The sequence below is a fragment of the Phasianus colchicus genome, chromosome 2 (assembly GCF_987193195.1).
Source record: "Phasianus colchicus chromosome 2, bPhaCol1.hap1.1, whole genome shotgun sequence".
Taxonomy (NCBI): Eukaryota; Metazoa; Chordata; class Aves; order Galliformes; family Phasianidae; genus Phasianus; species Phasianus colchicus.
The window spans coordinates 90,878,264-90,896,752 of NC_143437.1; the positions used below are offsets into that span (position 1 = coordinate 90,878,264).

At 39.8% G+C, this 18,489-nt stretch overlaps 1 protein-coding gene across 17 annotated transcripts in view; it reads right to left on the bottom strand.

Annotated features, from left to right (window-relative positions):
* DLGAP2 (DLG associated protein 2) overlaps positions 1–18,489 on the bottom strand; it is a 453,855-nt gene that overhangs the window by 76,583 nt on the left and 358,783 nt on the right. For all 17 annotated transcript variants that reach the window (XM_090136327.1, XM_090136320.1, XM_090136322.1 and 14 more), the window contains one exon: positions 10,131–11,200. In XM_090136327.1, coding sequence (XP_089992453.1) covers positions 10,131–11,200 — 1,070 coding nt within the window. The remainder of the gene's footprint in view (positions 1–10,130; positions 11,201–18,489) is intronic.

The window sequence follows — 18,489 nt, forward strand, 5'->3', positions numbered from 1 at the left end:
AAATAATAGAAACCTTAGTGTTGGAAGTGACCTTCAAAGGTCATTAAATCCAACTCCCCTGCAATTAATAGGGACACCACAGCTAGATGACGTTGCCCTGGGCCTGATCCAGCTTCACCTTGAAAGTCTCCAGGGATGGGTTGTGACGGCACATTGCTGGCTCAAGTCCAGCTTGTCATCCAGCAGAACCCCCAGGCCTTTTTTAGCAGGGCTGCACTCAATCCTTTCATCCTCCAGCTTGTATGCATACTGTTGCCTCAACCCAGGTGCAAGACCTGGAACTTGGATTGGTTGAACCTCATGAAGTTCACCTGTGCACACTGCTTATGCTCATAGTTGTAATGACAGTCTGTCTTTGTTTATATTGTCTGGAGCAACGTGGGGCAAATGCCCACCTCATGACATACTGTGCTTTTACAGCCTTCAAAGAGATTTGCCATTCAGCTAGCTGCAAACATTATGCTTCACAAATCCCATGATACATTGGTGGTTTCGTCTGGGATCTTCTGGACTTGTACCATGTTGGCACAGTGAACCAAGGTGCAGTCAGATGTCAGCAGTGAGTTTGTCCTCATTATAAGTGACTTTTCCTTGCTAAGCCTGGAGCTCGCTGATATCATAAATATGACAAGCTTGAACCGAAGGGAGAGCTTGGCTTGTGTTTAAATGAGAACATAGATAAAGCCGGTTAATCCAAGACATAAAACCAGTATGAATTCAACCAAGAAGGTTAGGTTCTGCTCAACTATGTATTTCCTTTTGTAAGTGACTCAGGATGCTGCCTCATGGTCAGCCTAAGCTGATGAAAAATATACTACCATCAGTGTAGACTGGACAGGTTTTCCTTAACCAATACTCAGTTTTTCTAACAAACCCACAGTAACTGTATAGTGACTTAGAGTGTTGGTTGGAAAATAACCCTAACAAGAATAATAAATTTTTTATCTGAACTGGTGAGGTGCTGCAAACTTGCTGTGCTGCTGCACAGTCATCAGTACTAGAGAGAGGATAAAAATGGCATGATGACTGCTTTATGGTGAAGATTCACTGTCTTGTCTGGAGGCCAAACCAGCCTGCAGCACCCCACATCCATACTGCTTTGCAATTTGTGCCTCCAAAGCAGCGTGTCTTCTGAGAATGGTCTCTGATCTGCAGTATGTCCTGATCTGTACCCAGGAGCTGTTTAAGGAAATTCTAGCTGGCTGGGATCAAAACAGTGCCTGATAGGCCGAATAACAAAACAGCATAGAGAATCAGGGTGCAAGGAACTTTTTCTAATACTCTTCAGTTTAGTATTTAGATTGTTTGAATTGAAAGCTTTAAAGGTCATCTGGCCTAAGCCTCCTTCATTGAACAGGGATACCTACAGCTAAATCAGGGTGCTCAGAGCACCTACAGTTACAGCAGGTTGCTTACAGCCTCATCTAGCCTGGCCTTGAGTGTCTCCAGGGATAGGGCATCCACTACCTCTCTGGGCAACCTGCTCCTGTGCCTCAGCACCTCTGGATGACATCCCGTCCCTCTGGGGTTTCGACTGCACTACATAGCTTGGTGTCATCAGCAGAATTGCTGATGGTGATTTTGTTAGTATGGATGCAGTCTAAAGAGCAAGTGTTTCAATAGTGCACAAGCCATAGAAGCACCAAAGACAGAAACTCGGAACTTCTCATCCTTCTGAAAAAAATGCAGCATTTCTGCCAGTTAATTTACCATAGTCTCAACCCCAAGTGTGGTTTTTTTTTCTCCTTGCCTTGTTGGGCCAGCTCATTGCTGCCTTTTCGTTTACATCTTTCTCCTTGAATTGAATTAATTGAACTACAATGCAAATTCTGTTCAAGCCAATAAAACTAAGCATCACCTTGCTGAAAGACCTACACTGAACTGCAGTCCATCATTCACTGCAGATGAAAGGGAGTCAGGAATACACCTACAAACAAGGCAGCAGAGAAGGTCCACAGAACCACAGCAACTGAAGCTAACTACAAATTCTACTGATAGATGCTTTTGGGAAAAGTAGGCTGAGTTAATTGAAATATATCTGCAGAGTGGATGGAGCCCAGCTATCTGCACAGCACAGTGAAGAAAAATTACAGAAAAGAAAAAAACCTCTGAGTTGAATTTATGACAATTAATAAAGTAAATTGTAAATAACAGTTGTGAGTATTGGGAGGTAAAGGAATGATAGAGCATTTCAGCTGAGTAATATACAAAACTACAGCACGGTAGAATTATGGGCTGGTTGCATATTATTTGTTCTCCATGTGCTTTAAAGATCACAGGCGCCAGGAAGAATTAAAAGGCGTTCTATTTTGTTGTTTCCATTTTGTCAGACATTAAGCAGAACTGAGGAAAAACTGACTGGAAGCTTAAGCTCCCGTGAGAGATGCAGGACTGCACATGGACATTTCTTCTGTCCTGAGTAAATTCTGCCTTTTCCTTTTATCTGGACTGAGAAGTCCAAACAACATTGATATGTATGTAAAAAACATGTATGCAGATGCAAAACTGATATATATGGTAATTCCTAATTTGTAGGATTTCTGCTGTATCTTCCCTATTAATGTGAAGTAGAAGTGAGAAAAACAGAAGTCCCCCATTGGGAAGCTACCTCTTAGCTACAGCTTAAAGCAGAAGAGGCCTAGAAGGGAGTTCAGGTGGAGCCATAAAGTACATCCACTGCACCTAAGGGGCTCTGGGAAAAGAGAGGCCTGATTTTCTGCTACCTTGGAAACTTATGCATTAGAGTTGGTGACACAAACATTGATATTTGCAGCATACAGCCTGTTTTTTTTTTATGACCAATGAAGGTGTGAGAGACACTACCACAGGGTGATGTTCATGCTCCTACTACTATATCCTTTTCCAGCCACAGTCAGAAGTAGAAAGTATTATCAGTCCACTCAATGCAGCATCTCTATGCTGCATGACGTATCAGTGAAAATCACCTATAGATCCTTCTGCAAATGTCTTTGCCTTTACCGCTGTAGATACAAAGGCAAATTCAGAGTTGATTTGTTACCTTAACACAGAATCATAGGAACATCAAGGTTGAAAAAGACCTACAAGATCATCCAGTCCAACCATCTACCTATCACCAATAGTTCTCACTAAACCAATCCTTCAACACAAAATCCAAACGTTCCTTGAACACCTCCAGGGTCGGTGACTCCACCACCTCCCTGGGCAGCCCATTCCAGTGCCTGGCCACTCATTCAGAGAAGTAGTATTTCCTAATGTCCAGCCTAAATCTCCCCTGGTGCAGTTTGAAGCCATTCCCTCTAGTCCTATCACCAGTTGCAGGACAGAAGAAGCCGACTCCCCGCTCACTACAACCTCCCTTCAGGTAGTTACAGAGAGCAATAAGGTCTCCCCTGAGCCTCCTCTTCTCCAGACTGAACAATCCCAGCTCCTTCAGCCCCTCCTCATAAGGCCTGTGCTCCAGACCCCTCACCAGCTTTGTACCCCTTCTTTGAACCCGCTCCAGGGCCTCAATGTCTTTCTTGCAGTGAGGGGCCCAAAACTGGACTTGAGGTTGGGGACTACAGGGGGACAATCACTTCCCTGTTCCTGATGGCAACACTGTTTTTGATGCAAGCCAGGATGCCATTGGCCTTCTTGGCCACCTGGGCACACTGCTGGCTCATGTTCAGAGCATTATCATTACCTGTAAGCAAAACCCATACATCACTCATTGTCAGTGAAGTACAGAGTGAGAAAAAAAAGGTCCATAAAGGAAAAGAGAGGTGCTCCCCACATACTTAAAACACATGGCATCTCCAAAATCACAGACTGCAGACATTGCAGGGTAACTATAGAGCTAGACATGCAAGAAGAACCTAAAAGGCAGCATCCTCAGGCTTGACTGAAAAGATCTGTATTAAACAGTGCATTTTTTTAATCTAAGCAGAAAACGATAGTTTTTATTTTTTTCCTATTTGTTATAATGGTACTAGTAGAAAAAAAAGGACTATATAAAACATGCCTTTCATACATTTTTCTCATTATAACTAATAAGTGTTTTGTACAGTTAACTCCAAATGACTGCAATTATTCAGAGCACAGAGTGAAATGAGTGGCTTCATCCTGTCTAGCTACTAGATGATGCTTAGTTATCTGCATACTTTCAAAAAGATCAGTTCTCCTAGCAGGGATGTTGTCCACATGCACCTTCAGCCATTTAAACACATGCAACTGCACTTGAAAAAAAAAAAAACCAAAACCACAACAAACAACCTATAAGTACAGGTGGAAAAAAAAAAAAAATCAAAGCAATATTTATGAATGCTTCACCGTTTTTGTGCCGTTACCTTCTTGCAAGAAAACTCATCCTGGCTGCCCAGCGGAGGAGCCAGGTGTGCCTAAGGCAGCTGCCAGTAGCACAGGAGGGCGTGCAGTCAGCATGGCCCCAAGCCCGCACTCTCATTTGACAGATGTGACTGGCCCAGGTGTATAAAATATTAACTTCTGGCTGGAAATTTCTCCAGCGACACCTTTGGGTAACAACTGCAAAGGTCAGCCTTCATCTTTGCTGAGGCTAATGTCAAAAAACAATTTGGCAGCACATGGTACTAACATTTTAAAGGAGGACAATTCTACCTGATTAAAGGGCAGTGGGATCATGGCCTCCCTTTTCTGCTCCCAGCCTTGATGCTTCTGCAATAGAAGGGCTTTGTTTTGGCTGCTAACAAATACTAACTGTGAGATCTTTCTATTCCTGTTCAGAAAAAGAAGCTTCAGCAATCCATTGAAGTCAATATGAGCTTCCTAGTATGCAGACATGAAGGCAAGTGCACTGTTGTATCACTGATTACTACGGTAATTTAAGACAGCAGTAGTCTAAGACAGCAACTTAGTCAGAGCTTTACAGCATCACTGATAGAATGATATTGTTGGTTGTTTTTTTTGCCTGCTTAGGGAGAGGGCAATGCAGCCCACTCCATTCCTGCTTTGGGAAGGCACTGGGTTAGATGAGATGTACCTGTGGGACTGTACTGGGCTGTAGAGAGGCACACAGCTCAGCACATGTCCATGCTGGCTGAGGATGCAGATTGCCTTTCAATCCACACAAGCCTTTTCTGCTGTGGAAACAGCCCAGTTAATTTGGTCATAAATCGTAGTGAAGGCAGCGTGGGTGATACTGGCTCAGACATTAGTACCAAAAGTGTGCTAGCTTTGGCTGGTGGAGTATTGGATGTCATTTTTGTAGCTCATATACGGGTGTTATGTTGGGCCAACAGACACAATCTCATTTCTCAGCATTTCAAAAATGAAGAGCTGAGAAAGGTGCTTTGGGTTCAAACCCATCCTTGCACACCAGGGAAGGAATGCAGTGCAGCAAGTGCCTCTCCAGAGCAGCAACTGAGTTCGTGGGACTATGCCTTGTCCCCAGACGAGTTCGTGGAAAAATGCAACTGAGAGCTTAATGCCTATTACTCCATTAGCTTATCCTCAGAACTCTTCTCCATTCACGTATAGCTTAAACAAGCAAAGAGCCTTGTTGAAACCGCTGTGGTTTTTTTGTTTGTTTTTTTTTTCCTCTTTCTTTTTTAAGAGACCAACTCTTGAGCTTCTCTTTCATTCTGTGGAGTACACAGCTGACATTATTACCCACAAGCTTAGCAGTGCCAGTGCTGTAATGGATGACGCTCGTACTTAAATGCAGTAGGAAGACAGGAGTGGGCTGAAGCCATTTTTAGAACAACATGCTATTTTCTTTCTCACTGCTGACTCACTCACTGTACCTTGTGGTATGTTTACCTTGATTGCTTGCTGCTTCACAGGCTGTTGAATGGCTGAGGGAGGAATATTAATCAGGAACATGCAGCACTGTGCTCCAGAACTTCAGGGATGGTAACTGCTATGCTTTTGGCTGTGTTTTGGCTTTACTGTAGGAATCAGTTTTCTTTAACTAACACTCACAGGTATTTCAGCTCTGGAAACTATAAGGCACACTTCTGTATTCATAAGTTTTGTACTGTTATCTAGTCCATACACTTTTTTTTTCTTCCTGTTGAAAATCTTTGCTTCTCACTCATGTCAGGTTAAAATTAATCTGTCACTGCACCATGTATGCGTTGAATCTAATTAGCAAAAACAACCAATGAAGATAAAAGAGCTCTCAAAACTCATTTATCTTTTTTCTTTACATATTTTACATTAAAATTAAAATCACATGGAGAGCAGTAACAGCCACTACAGTTAAAGCTACACTTAAAATGTGTGTGTGATCTCCATGGATTATTCTGCCTATGGAGAGAGATGACAAACGTTTGGTGCCCAAAAATGCATTTGTAGCTCAGTTTGTCTGCATTCAAAACTGAAATTGAAGGCCCATGAGTAAAACTTGCTAATCACTCACAAGAATTTAATAAACGCTATCAGTACCCAGTTACAAAATGCCTGTTCTCTGCTCTTGAACTGACTGCTGTGCTAGCCAGCTGGTCTGGGTTCACATTACAGCTAAGGTGGTTTAACAGCTAGCTGGAGCTCAAAGGTACTCCCACTCATCCCTGCTCCCTTCTCCAGTCTGCACAGTAGCAGGAGTGATACAAATCTGGCTTGGTAATGAATAGTTTTAGATCACAACAACAGTCAGCTTCATACAGCTTTATGCCTACTAATTTTGTTCTCTTAAACTGGCCACTTTAGGACTATTCCAGCCATGCTGAAATAAGGTAAATGGTCAAGGTGGCATGGAGAGCAGTATGACCATGTATATGACCATACGAACCACCCCTGACTTGGACTAGCACACTGCCTGAGCAGGAACCCTCCAGCTACAGGGTGTGTGGGAGAGCAGGAATGTGAGAAGCCCTAGGAGAGAGCCAGTGGCTAGCTTGGAACTTTAACAGGTTAAAGAAATGCCTCCTTTCTAGTCTAAGATATGACTCAAGCATATAATACATAGATGCTTTTACCACCTCTTTTCTCCTGTTTTTAATCTGTGAATCTGATAGAAGCTCACTTCTTAGAAAGCAATTTGCCTTGTTAATCCTTTGAAGGTTTGGTTTTAAGGAAATTATAGCTCAGTAATTACTGTGGAAGAAAAAATGGAAGCTCAGAGCAAGACAGACAGAAGGTGGTTTCAAGTACAGGTCTAAGACAACGCTTGCACTTCCAGCTAAAGACAATGTTTGCCAGAACTCTCCAGTGGAAAATGCAAGTAATAATATTTCATTGATAGTATTAAAAGAAAAACATAAACTACTGGATAGAAAAATGACTCAGATCCAGTTGACATCACTAAGGAGAAATGTCTTTTAATGACATGTGCTGTAATTCTATAAACACAAGGATCTAACAAAGACCTGGGGGCTTCATGCTTATCTGCACACTTATGTACCTGAGGGAAACCACTGCTGCACAATGAACTTCATAATCCCTTGAACATTTTCATTCCCAGATATTGTGGAGCGGTGTAGTAAACTCTCCTGGCTAGGGATCCTGAGACATTTCTCTACCTTCTTCAATTTCTCAACCTGGTGATTATTTTCACCCAGTCATTATTTACTGATGCTTCCTTCACCGCTGTAAGAAAAGTTAAATATCCTTCCTTGGTTTTGCAGACAGATTCATTGAAATCTGTGCCGATTAACAAATTACATTTCCTGGGTCAGAGAGAAAGTTCACAGCAGAGCTAATAATGGGATTTATATCCTTGGTCTTAATGATTACACTGTGACAGTGCAGCATCCCTCAACGGAGAAGTTTCAAACCCAATGTCCTAGCTAGGACATTGACAGAATGGGGTCCCTTCATTTGTTTGCTGACCTTGGGCTAGTGAATAAGCAAGCCAATCAATCTGAAAGATATTCACGCACTGAATGCAGATTGTACAGAACATATATTTTATTTGAAAATTTCGCAGTGAAAATATTCATGACATATAATTCCTTGTATTATTGCTTTGGACACAGCTATAAATTGTTTATTGTAGTAACTGAGCCCTTAAGTCTAGACAGATTGACATTATAGCATCTCTGTGAATTAGAGAATGGTTACTATCCCATTTTAAAAGAAGCTTAAAGCCAGAGATCACAGAGGAAGTCTCTGGTACAGCAAAAATCTAAATTCATATCTTCTAGGTTTTAAATTGGATGGACCTACCAGTTGATGAACCTTTCTAATTGCTGGATTAAACTTCTTTCTGGCAGTTATCCCTGATTCACCAAAAGCATAAAACAAAGACTTCTGGAAAAAAAAAAGTAAAAAAATATTTTCCTGTTCCTAGGCCTGCCACTGGGCTTGACCCAAAACTTAGCAGTAATGAAGTTAATGTTTGAACTCTGTGTTTCACATTCACTTGAGGATGCTGATAAAGGATGGAAATAAGGGCAGGATTTATGAAAAGTAAAAAACACTGACTTCTTAAGGACAAAGTGTGTTGTAAGAGTGAAATAATAAAATAACAACCAAACAAGGAAACATAAAATCACATAATTGTTTGATTTGAAACATGATGAAAAGAAAATCAAGAAACCCAACAAAGATACAGAAGATGTAGAGTTCTATGAGTGAAAGTATAAGGATATCATGCTAAGGAAAAAGCCAGCAAAATCCAAACTTCTTAATGTAAGATCCACATGCTTGATTTTATAACACAGACAGAAGTGGAGGTCTCTGTACAAGATATGCTTCCAGTTCTGGCTCATTGAACTAGATTAAAACTTCCAGGGAAGGGCAGGTCATTTTACATGCATGAGAACTGTACTTGGATATGAAACAATATTACAGCTGTCAGCCTTAATGGGAACCAATTTGCATTGAAATGCTATGAGTATTGCAACTTATTTATTTTCCTTTCTCTTCGATGAGGAACTTTTCCTCTTTAAGTAGAAAGATTGATCCTGGATGGCTGCATATGTATTTGAAAAGATCTGTCCCTTCAAGTGTGACTCAGTAAGATTGGTCCCCTATTGCTCCGAGGGAAGAGAGTTCCACACAGAAGTAGGCAGCAGTCTGTGTCTGTCGGCTTTTGCAAAGCCCATAGGAACTGGAGATCTCTAAATACATAAATCTGGAGTGAAGATTTGCCCGCGTTAATGTGAGAACCAGTTAAATTCTGGAGAAAGTTCATTAAAAAGAAATTAAAAAGAAGATACTCAGAACAGCTTTGGCTTTGCAGGCTGTACTTGGTAAAACTACCAAGGGGAATATTTGTATAATATGTTTTTTCCAGTGGCAATGACAGCTAAAGAAGTTCCCCTCCCAGCTGCTCCTTTATACACTGCTCCCAGTGCAGTTCTCTGTATGCCCTGAGGTGCTAATCATACTTTCATGGCACTTTCCTGTACCTACACCATGTAAGTGGTGTAAATGTCCAAAAAGAAATATTTTGGAACTATTTTTTAAACCCTTATCAATTCAGGATCGAGATCATTGTGCAGCATCATAAATGGTTACACCTGCATGATTCTGAGGTGGCAACTGGCAGCAAGCAGCACATTGAGAGTTTAAATCTAGGAGAAAGTGAGAGCTGCTAGAGAAAACAGGAGTGGAGAACATCACAAATAGTCTGAGTATTAGGACTGAAATACCTATCTTCTCAAGGTATTCCTGTAATTATTAACAAGGATAGCTTATAGTATGATTTCAAAAGAAGCTCAGCTCAATATGATTTTGATTGACCCAGTCACTAAAAGGAACTTTGTGAGTAATCGTCATCAAGACAAAGCAATTGAGTATGCCAGTAAATGTATTCTCTTGTTACTTAAACAACCTGGAGAAAGGAATAAATTAACACAAAAATAGGATTCCACACCACCTGCTTTTAAAAGCACTCATTTACAGTTGTACTTGACACGTTATTTCTAGCCCCAGACTGCTGGGAGAACTGCCTCTTTTTCAGTCTGGGCTATGGATTTTAATTGGTATGTGCAGCATGAACTCTGAAGATTACAACAAATTCCCTGATCTTAAACTAATTTATATGTCATCTCCTGTATGTATTTTTTTAGTCTGTTTCCCACAGAAAAAAAGACTAAAGCAAGAGTTTTTTCACTGTAATGGAACGTTTGCTTTAGGTGAGACACAGATGATCTTCAGAGAGTTATACACGACTTCTGCATTTTCACGACTATGCATCATCTGTGTTGCTTTTCCCATTACAAATGTTAAGAAAATCTTCTTACCTGAAGGTAATGGCATGGCCTCAAGGAAGGCTTGATTTCCTGATGAACCAGAGGCTTATCTAAGTTCAGTGATGATTTGCGATAAGCTTCTTTAGCCTGACTTACTGTAAGTGTGGACCAAGAACTCCTTTTCATATATTTACTATCAGGGGTCATTGCTAGCCCTTCACAAGCTGAACATTTCACGTCATTGTTACTTTTGGAAGTCTTCAATGACAGATCCCCAAAATGTCCCTGGAGCGCCTCAGGGTAGCAATGGGATATATGATCTGCATGGTGCCTATTTACCACACTAGGGGTTCGGTAAGTGCTATCGCTGTCCAAATTGTCATCAGAGCTCCACCAACTGCTCATTCCAGATTTATGCTTGGTTTCTGGTTTTCGCTCCTTACTTTTACTCCTTTTGCTATGCTTGGAATGGTGTCCATGATGATGATCGTCCCCTCGACTGTCTCCCTTTGTTCCATTGACATTGCCCTTGGATGATCCTTCCAGAGAATGAGATTTAGTAAAAAGTTTCTGGACTGAATGAACGAGATGGCGTATTCTTCCTGGGCTCTCACTGCGTTGCTCTGCAGCTGTTGAGGTCCTCTGGTACTGTAAAGTGTGAAACCCATCCCGGTGAAGAGGAAGTTGTTTTTCAAACTGGTCCAAAAGGTTTGCAGGAATGCGGTTAATCTTAGGGTTACCGTGAGACATGGCGCAGTCGTCTCTTGTGTCGTAATGTGAGCTGTAGTGCATTCTGGGGAAAGTGCTACTTGACATGTGATCGCCCATTACCATGGGCATCATCATGCATTCAGAATGAATGGAGCTGCGTGGCGAGCAACGATGGTGGTCCATCGGGCAACTCTCCGTGGGGCTGAGAAGATACGATTGCCTTGGTTCCTGCCCATGGTGGATATGGTCGTGGGTATGTTCACAATCTTCAGGGGATGCTAAGCCACAAGTATGAGCTGAACATAACTGTGGTTGGTTGCGACTGCCAGATAATCCTTTCATATTCCTCGAAGCAGGAGAATATCTTTCTTCATTGAAGTGGTGAGAAGGCGACCATGAGTACTGCTGGTCTGTCAGGAAAACACATAGAATCCATGTTATCTGTCTGATTAAAGGACTAACTTGAAAAATCCAAGCATACTGAAAAACTAAACTATTTTTCTCTATAAACTAGATGGAAAGTCTCATTGTTCAGGAAATTTCATTCACCATTTTAAAACATTAACATTATTCACTGCAAGCAATTTATGAGGTGAATGCAGCTTCCTTCCTGTTTGCAAAATTGTCTGCCAGCAGCTCTACAGTGTTATGAAGTTATTCATTATGCAAATTTTCTCAAATACATTTAACAGATACATTCAAGTATTCAGTTTATTATTTGATATTTGGAATTCATATGTCACGCTTTGTGGTTAGTCATTTAAACTACATGGGTCTCATTTCTATTTCTGGGGTTTCTCAGTTGGATATCTCAATCTAAAGATAAAGTCATTTTCTTATTACACTCAACTTCATTTTCTTAAATGAATCTCATCTTCAGGATATCAATTTCACTGTTCATAAACACAAAGAAAAAATGCAAAGAAGAAGAATATGAACATGCTGAAATCAAGCTTAATTTTTGTATCATTAGATGTTTTATGAATAAGCATTTCATACTATTTGAACATCTGTTATCACTGGTCCAGATCTGTTATCATTATTTCTGTATACATATTATCTTCTCTATTAGGCCATTTTTTCCTCTGATGTCCAAATTACAAAATATTCATTCTAAAATTCTACGTTATTCCTGACAGAACAAATACTGTTAGGTAGAAGGTACTGGTTATTATACACAATTATTTGTTCCTATGGGTCATGTGCTTTAAGCTGTGGTTATTAAACAATCATGATTACTCAATAAACGTAGCTTGTAAGTGAAAATTTTAATACTTAAGCCTTTGATATTTTTTTCTTTCATGCAATTTCTAGCAGCTGTCAAATGCTACAAATGAAAAAAAATCAGTTGCCTTCTTCAATTTCAGCTTATTTAAACAATAATTCAAAATCAGACAAAGATATAGGATGCACGACAGTTCTTTACAGGATCAGACATACGTGTTTACGCTTACAACCCATTTAGTACAGTCTTTCTGCAAATACGCTCTAAAAATTCTAAGTCAACTTGCACAAGTGCCTGCTACAAAGAAACTGAAGGCCTGGTTCAAAATGGAAGCCATACAGTATGCACTTATTACATAGAGCAACACAACCTGACACTGAACATCAGCCTCCTAGAGATAACACAGTAAGCAGGAGCACTTTGAGAGGTGTCTATGTCAAAATCGTATTCCCACTGCTGGTGAAAACTCAATACCTGCATATTGTCCTGAAACCGATTAATATCCACCTTTTTCCAATTAATAAATGTTATAATACCTTCAATAGAGAAAACAACTTGTTGCAAGTCTTCAGCATCAGCAATCTTATAATCCAATGCTCTAAATTTCCTACAGTAGTAGATGCTTAGTTAATTTTATTACATCTTAACTTCAATAGAGCTCCACATCATGTTTTAAAATTAATGTAGAATTAAACTAATAGACAATAAAATATTCATTGTAGGTGCAGCGCTGCTGCACTAAAATCAAAGATGGTATTGTATCTAAAGTTACGTGTAGCTTTTATCATGGCATGAAACTGATACTTGTATGTATATATCCTCTTCTGCTTCTATTTTGTTTTTATAACCTTTTAGTTTTAATTTTTTTTTTTGGCTTTTCACATTAAAATAAAAATTTATTACTGTTCATTACTCAATCTGTTGTACTGTTTAGCTTATAATACCCCTCATAAATGAAGTTACAAGAAGGAAATAACATAATTTTGATTATCCAATTAAAAGTTCAACTATATATAGACAAAGCAGTAAATTATAACAGTGTATTGAGATTAAGCCACATAAGTAGAATTGTAATTAATGGAACTTAACCCAGCAAACATTAGCAAACATTATCAAGGGAATAATAATGGTTCACATGTTGAACTTAGACTGTGCTTCTTGTAAAGGGGTTCCAAAGCACCTGACAGAAATTACTGCATTAGTTCTTACAATCTCATGAGACACAGAAGGCACTGTTCTCACTGTTCTCCTTTTGCAGGAAAGGGAACTGGAACAGAAGCAATGTTTTCCAAAATGGCTGTGAATTTGCAAGTTTTCATTTCATAGTTGTCCAAGGGAAGTAGAAGGAAACTCCTCCATCAATCTGAGACACAACAGCAAAAGGTCTCCCAAAGCCTTTTCATTAATATCTTGAACAACTGTGAAAGAAGGTAACCCCTGCACTATGAATTGCCAATGCATTTCAAAACAAAACAAACAAAAAAACCCACCAAAAAGCCCGAAGAAAACAAAAAAAAGAAAGATGCAGAAGAAAAGAAAGAGCCAATAAGAAGGATTTCATTTAAACATGTTCCATGGAACAGAACTGCCAGTTCTTGGTGATTTCTTTTGGCCTCATACACCATCTGACACAGCTCAGAAAGCTTCAAACATTTTTATCCTGATATATCCTTATATATATATTATATGAGATCGCCTGATTTGCTGGCCTGTAATGGGTAGTGTAACAACAGCTTTTCGATCCTTCATGGCTTTCTATGATTCAAGCTCAGCGTAACTATAGAAAAAATACATTTTTCTGTATGTTGCTTCTATAGACATGTCACTGTATATGCCTCAGGCAATTTCTGGTGTTTTTTTGTTGTTATTTTTTTATTTGTTTGTTTGAAATACAGCAGCTAGAAACTGCTATAGGCATTTAATAAGTATAATCAAAGTAATTAAAAACTGAAATTAAAAAAGGGGCATTTTCCAAAAGTAATTTTCCCATTTTAATCTGCCAGGGAGAGTTTCATAGAATGGCTTAGGTTGGAAAGGTCCCCAAGGATGATAAGTTCCAATCCCCTGCCACAGGCAGGGCCACCAACCTCCAGATCTGGTACTAGACCAGGTTGCCCAGGGCCCCATCCAACCTGGCCTTGAATACCTCCAGGGATGGAGCACCGACAGCCTCTCTGGACAGCCTGTTCCAGCACCTCACCACTTTCTCTGTAAAGAACTTCCCCTGGCACCCAATCATCTAAACTTTCTCTCTTTGAGCTTAAAACCATTCCCCTTTTGTCCTTTCACTGTTTACCCTTGTAAAAAGTTGATTTCCCTCCTGCTTATAATCCTCTTTTAAATACTGTAAGACTGCAATGAGGTCTCCTTGCAGCCTTCTCTTCTCCAGGCTGAACAAGCCCAGCTCCCTCAGCCTGTCTTTGTAGAAGAGGTGCTCCAGCACCCTGATCATCTTTGTGACCCTCACCAGCAACTCTACATCTTCCCTGTATTGGGGGCCCCAGACCTGCATGCAGTACTCCAGATGGGGTCTCACAAGGGCAGAGTAGAGGTCTCACCTCCCTGCCCTGCTGGCCAGCCCTCTTCTGATGGAGCCCAGGATACCGTTTGCTTTCCAAGCTGCAACCACGCAGTGCTGGCTCATGCTAAGTTTTTCATCCACCAGGACCCCCAGGTCCTTCTCTGCAGGGCTGCTCTCAAGCAGTTCTTCTCCCAGTCTGTATACATATCGGCGATTTCTCTGGCCCAAGTACAAAACCTTGCGTTTTGCTATGTTGAACCTCTTTAGGTTCTCATGGGCCCACCTTCCAAGTTTGTCGAGATCCCTCTGGATGGCATCCCTTCCTTCTAATGTGTCAACTGCACCATTCAGTTTGCTGTCACCGGCAATCTTGCTGAGGGTGCATTTGAGCATCAGTGTCATAGATGAGTCATCAATGTTGGTAATGAAGTAGCTGATACTGAATAAACTTCCAAATTACTCTACATGTGTACCTTCTAAGTTTGGGCTCTGCTCAGGGTATCAAATCTGTTCAATGTCAAAGGCACCACTACTTTTTCTTATAAGCTATCATAAAATTTTCAGAAATTTTGTCTTATTATAGACATACTTGTCAAGTCACCTGTGCTTTGCACTATTCATTCAAGATTTTTGGGAGGTCTTTTTCAGGGCTCAATGAAACAGTTGAGCTATGGCTGATCGAATTACTGTATGATAGCAGACCAGGGTGTAATTGACCATGTGCTAGCTCTTAGCCTGCCAGAAATACAAAGAAAAATGTGCTAGCTTGAAATTCAATTAAGTTAACATGCTTTTCAAGCATTTGGAGGGGGCTAGAAATGTGCCTATGATCACTGCCCACAGCTCAATTGATTCACAAAAACTTACAACACCATGATATTCATGTGTGTTGTTTTTTTTTTTCTCCTGAAATGTTTAAAGATCATAAAATTTTGTATAAAGAAACAACTAATGCCAGAGCTATCCAATGATATTCTAAAAATATCAAAGTAATTCAGAGTACTAATGTCTAGTCCCTTAGAGAAAGTGCCAATGTCAGAAGCAAATTACTGATGAGAGACATAAGAACAAGCAAATGTAACCCCATGTGATCAGATGAATGGAATAGGAAAGAAAATACAGGTGGGTACAGCAATGCCTTCCCTTTTTAACTTCTTTCAAAGCTAAATGGAATCTTTTACTGCCTTCAATGGATATTTGGCCAGCACATAAAGACTGTATGGGAGCTAGACTCATAAATCAGACTGGTAAATCAGGGAGAATCTGGTAATTCAAAAATCCTGAAAGTCTCTTTAAAAATTCTTACTTCCAGAAACTACTGCACTCATGTAAGTCAACTTTTAACCTTGACAGATGCAAGGACCCCTGCATCCTTGCCTGTCTACTGCAGTTCTCTCTCTGGTATGCTCTGTACTTTTCTGCTTTTTTTTTTTTTGCTTTTTTTTTTCCTGGTTATTCTTCTGTACTTTCTGATGCTAAAACAGCTGCTCTCATATTCCAAGCAGACGTTAGTTTCACTGTTTTCAGGGCTTGGTCACAGTTTTTAAAGCATTCAAGCTTCTTCCTTATGTCAGTCAGAATCAAGGGGAAAAAGCGAGGAGCAATGATCAAGAATATTGTTTGAAATGAATTAGACTGAATATGAATGTGCTACGATAAAAGGGTCAAAAACCTTTAAACAGTGAAAAATCCAGGTTGCGCATCTCTGAGTTCCTGGAACATTGTTCTTTATTAGAGGGAATCAATGGAAAAGCATTGGAAATCTCTGACATTAAAACAAGTGCATTTTTGCACAAATTTTTTTTTGTATAAATTTTTTTTATCTGTTATGCACTGAAAGAAAGCTTCAGGAACAGAATATTAATACCTGGAAATACTAATTGGTGCCTTATTTTTGCTTTTTTTTTAATTTATTTTTCTGCAAAATACTTCTTTTTATTTCAAAATTAGTTTAAATTGCTTTAAGCTTCTAAGCCTCTTGGTAAGCTGCTTACCCATCTGAAACATTTTTGCTCTTTTCACTGGAGTAGAAGCAGCTCATTTGGATGGTGTAACAAATAAAACACAATGTGAAAAGGAATACCTTATCTAGTTCTGGAAAAGATGTGGTATAGAAAACCATACTGCTGCACCACGCAGTTCAATTAGTACTTCAGTTATTAAGAAAAAATACCTTCGCAGCCTAGCCTATAGCTAATATAAATATTGAATGTAATGAATGCAATTAATTAATCAGTTAAGTATATCTTAGATATTACAAATGCATACATGAAATGTTTTTGCTGGAGGTTTGTCTGTCCAAGGACTGCAGTAACCAGTACTGTATCCTCATTAACTTGTGACATTTCTCTTGGCTTTATTTTAACCTTGAAAAGAAACATCTTCCGAGATTGAGAAGACTGACTAACCTGTCAAGTGCAAGGAAGAAATTCTGAAGCGCCTTAGCCTGCTATTCTGATCTCAAGAGATTTCTATCCTATGTAACACAATACCTTATACAAAATTTACATTAAAATGGAAAGATTGGGTGATTACCTTACTTTGACCTCCAGCTTTTGAAGAAGGTTTGTATTTTCTGTTACACTGACTTGATGCATTTGCACTGCAGCACTACCTATCTACAAATTCCCATTCTAACACCTCAGGCTTCTTACTTGAAATATTGAAGTTTGAGGGGTAGCATTTTCTCAAAAATAGATAATCAGCTCTATCAGGTCTATCACAACAAGGTCGTCTATGCAGCCAATCTCTCTGTGCAATCAAGGAGAGAAGCAGGCAGTTCTAGGACATAAAGCCAAGCACTGAAATGCCCAAGGCTATCAAACAAACACAGTCATGGGCTCCATTTGAATTCTTGTCTCTTTCTGACACTTAAGCACCTGACACAAGCCTGAAAAATAAATGCCTGTCTATTCAGTATCCTGAGTGCTTATACCAGTAGACCTAAAAGAAGTCAAGGAGGTTATCAGTCCAAAGTAAAACTGTCGCCGTTGTAGTTTTGGACAACGTAAGTCAGACTTTGCCAACCAAAAAACAGATATGATTTCAGGAATAGCATGGGCCAAGGGTTACTGCAAATAGGCCATCTGGATGTGGTTTTATTTTGGAATGTGATAAACCAGCATGATTCATCTCAGTCTGAAGTATATGTCTCAAAAATGTCGGATGAATGCCATCATTCAAATACATATTTATCTCTGCTGACTACAGGGAAAGCTGTAGGTGACAGGTTCCGATGCAGAAAACTACATCATAAATATCTAAAGGTAGGTGATCTGAAGCACATGTCTAATGCTAAAAAATGGAAAATGATTTGACAGCCCAAACTAATTCAGTGGAACCACATGATGAATAACGTCCAAGGATAAGATGTTTTTTATAACTCCTGTGTTAGATAAAAATGGACATGCAAATTCTATTCCTAAAACAGCATCAGTGACCAGAACATACTAATTTGGAGCAAAGTCAGAAAACCCAAAGGGAGAAGTAAGGAGCATATGAAGTGATGCCATTTATTTAGTGCATTTGGAGTTTTGAGCGCTGACGCAGATAACTGCAGGTGGAACAAATATTTGATGGTACCCAATTATATCTTTCAGTAGAACAATTCTTTTACTTCAGCTCCATCCATCTTTCAAACAGATTGGCAATTTAACATCACAAAATATTTATTTCTGAGATAAATAAGGGTGTATAGGGAAGGTGTGTACAGTAATGCAGCCATGAGTGAAAAAGGGGTCTTTGATATGATGGAGATGGAAGAATTGAGAGGGAGATACAGAATACTCCAGGCCAGGTTGGATGGGGTCCTGGGCAGCCTGGTCTAGTATCAGATATGGAGAAAAAGTATCAATCACTGGAGAAGGCTGCGCCCAGAGACATGCTGAAGCAGGTTTAAAACAGACCTGCACAGAGAACATCTGTGAAAAAGGAGAAATGTGGAAAGCAAGAAA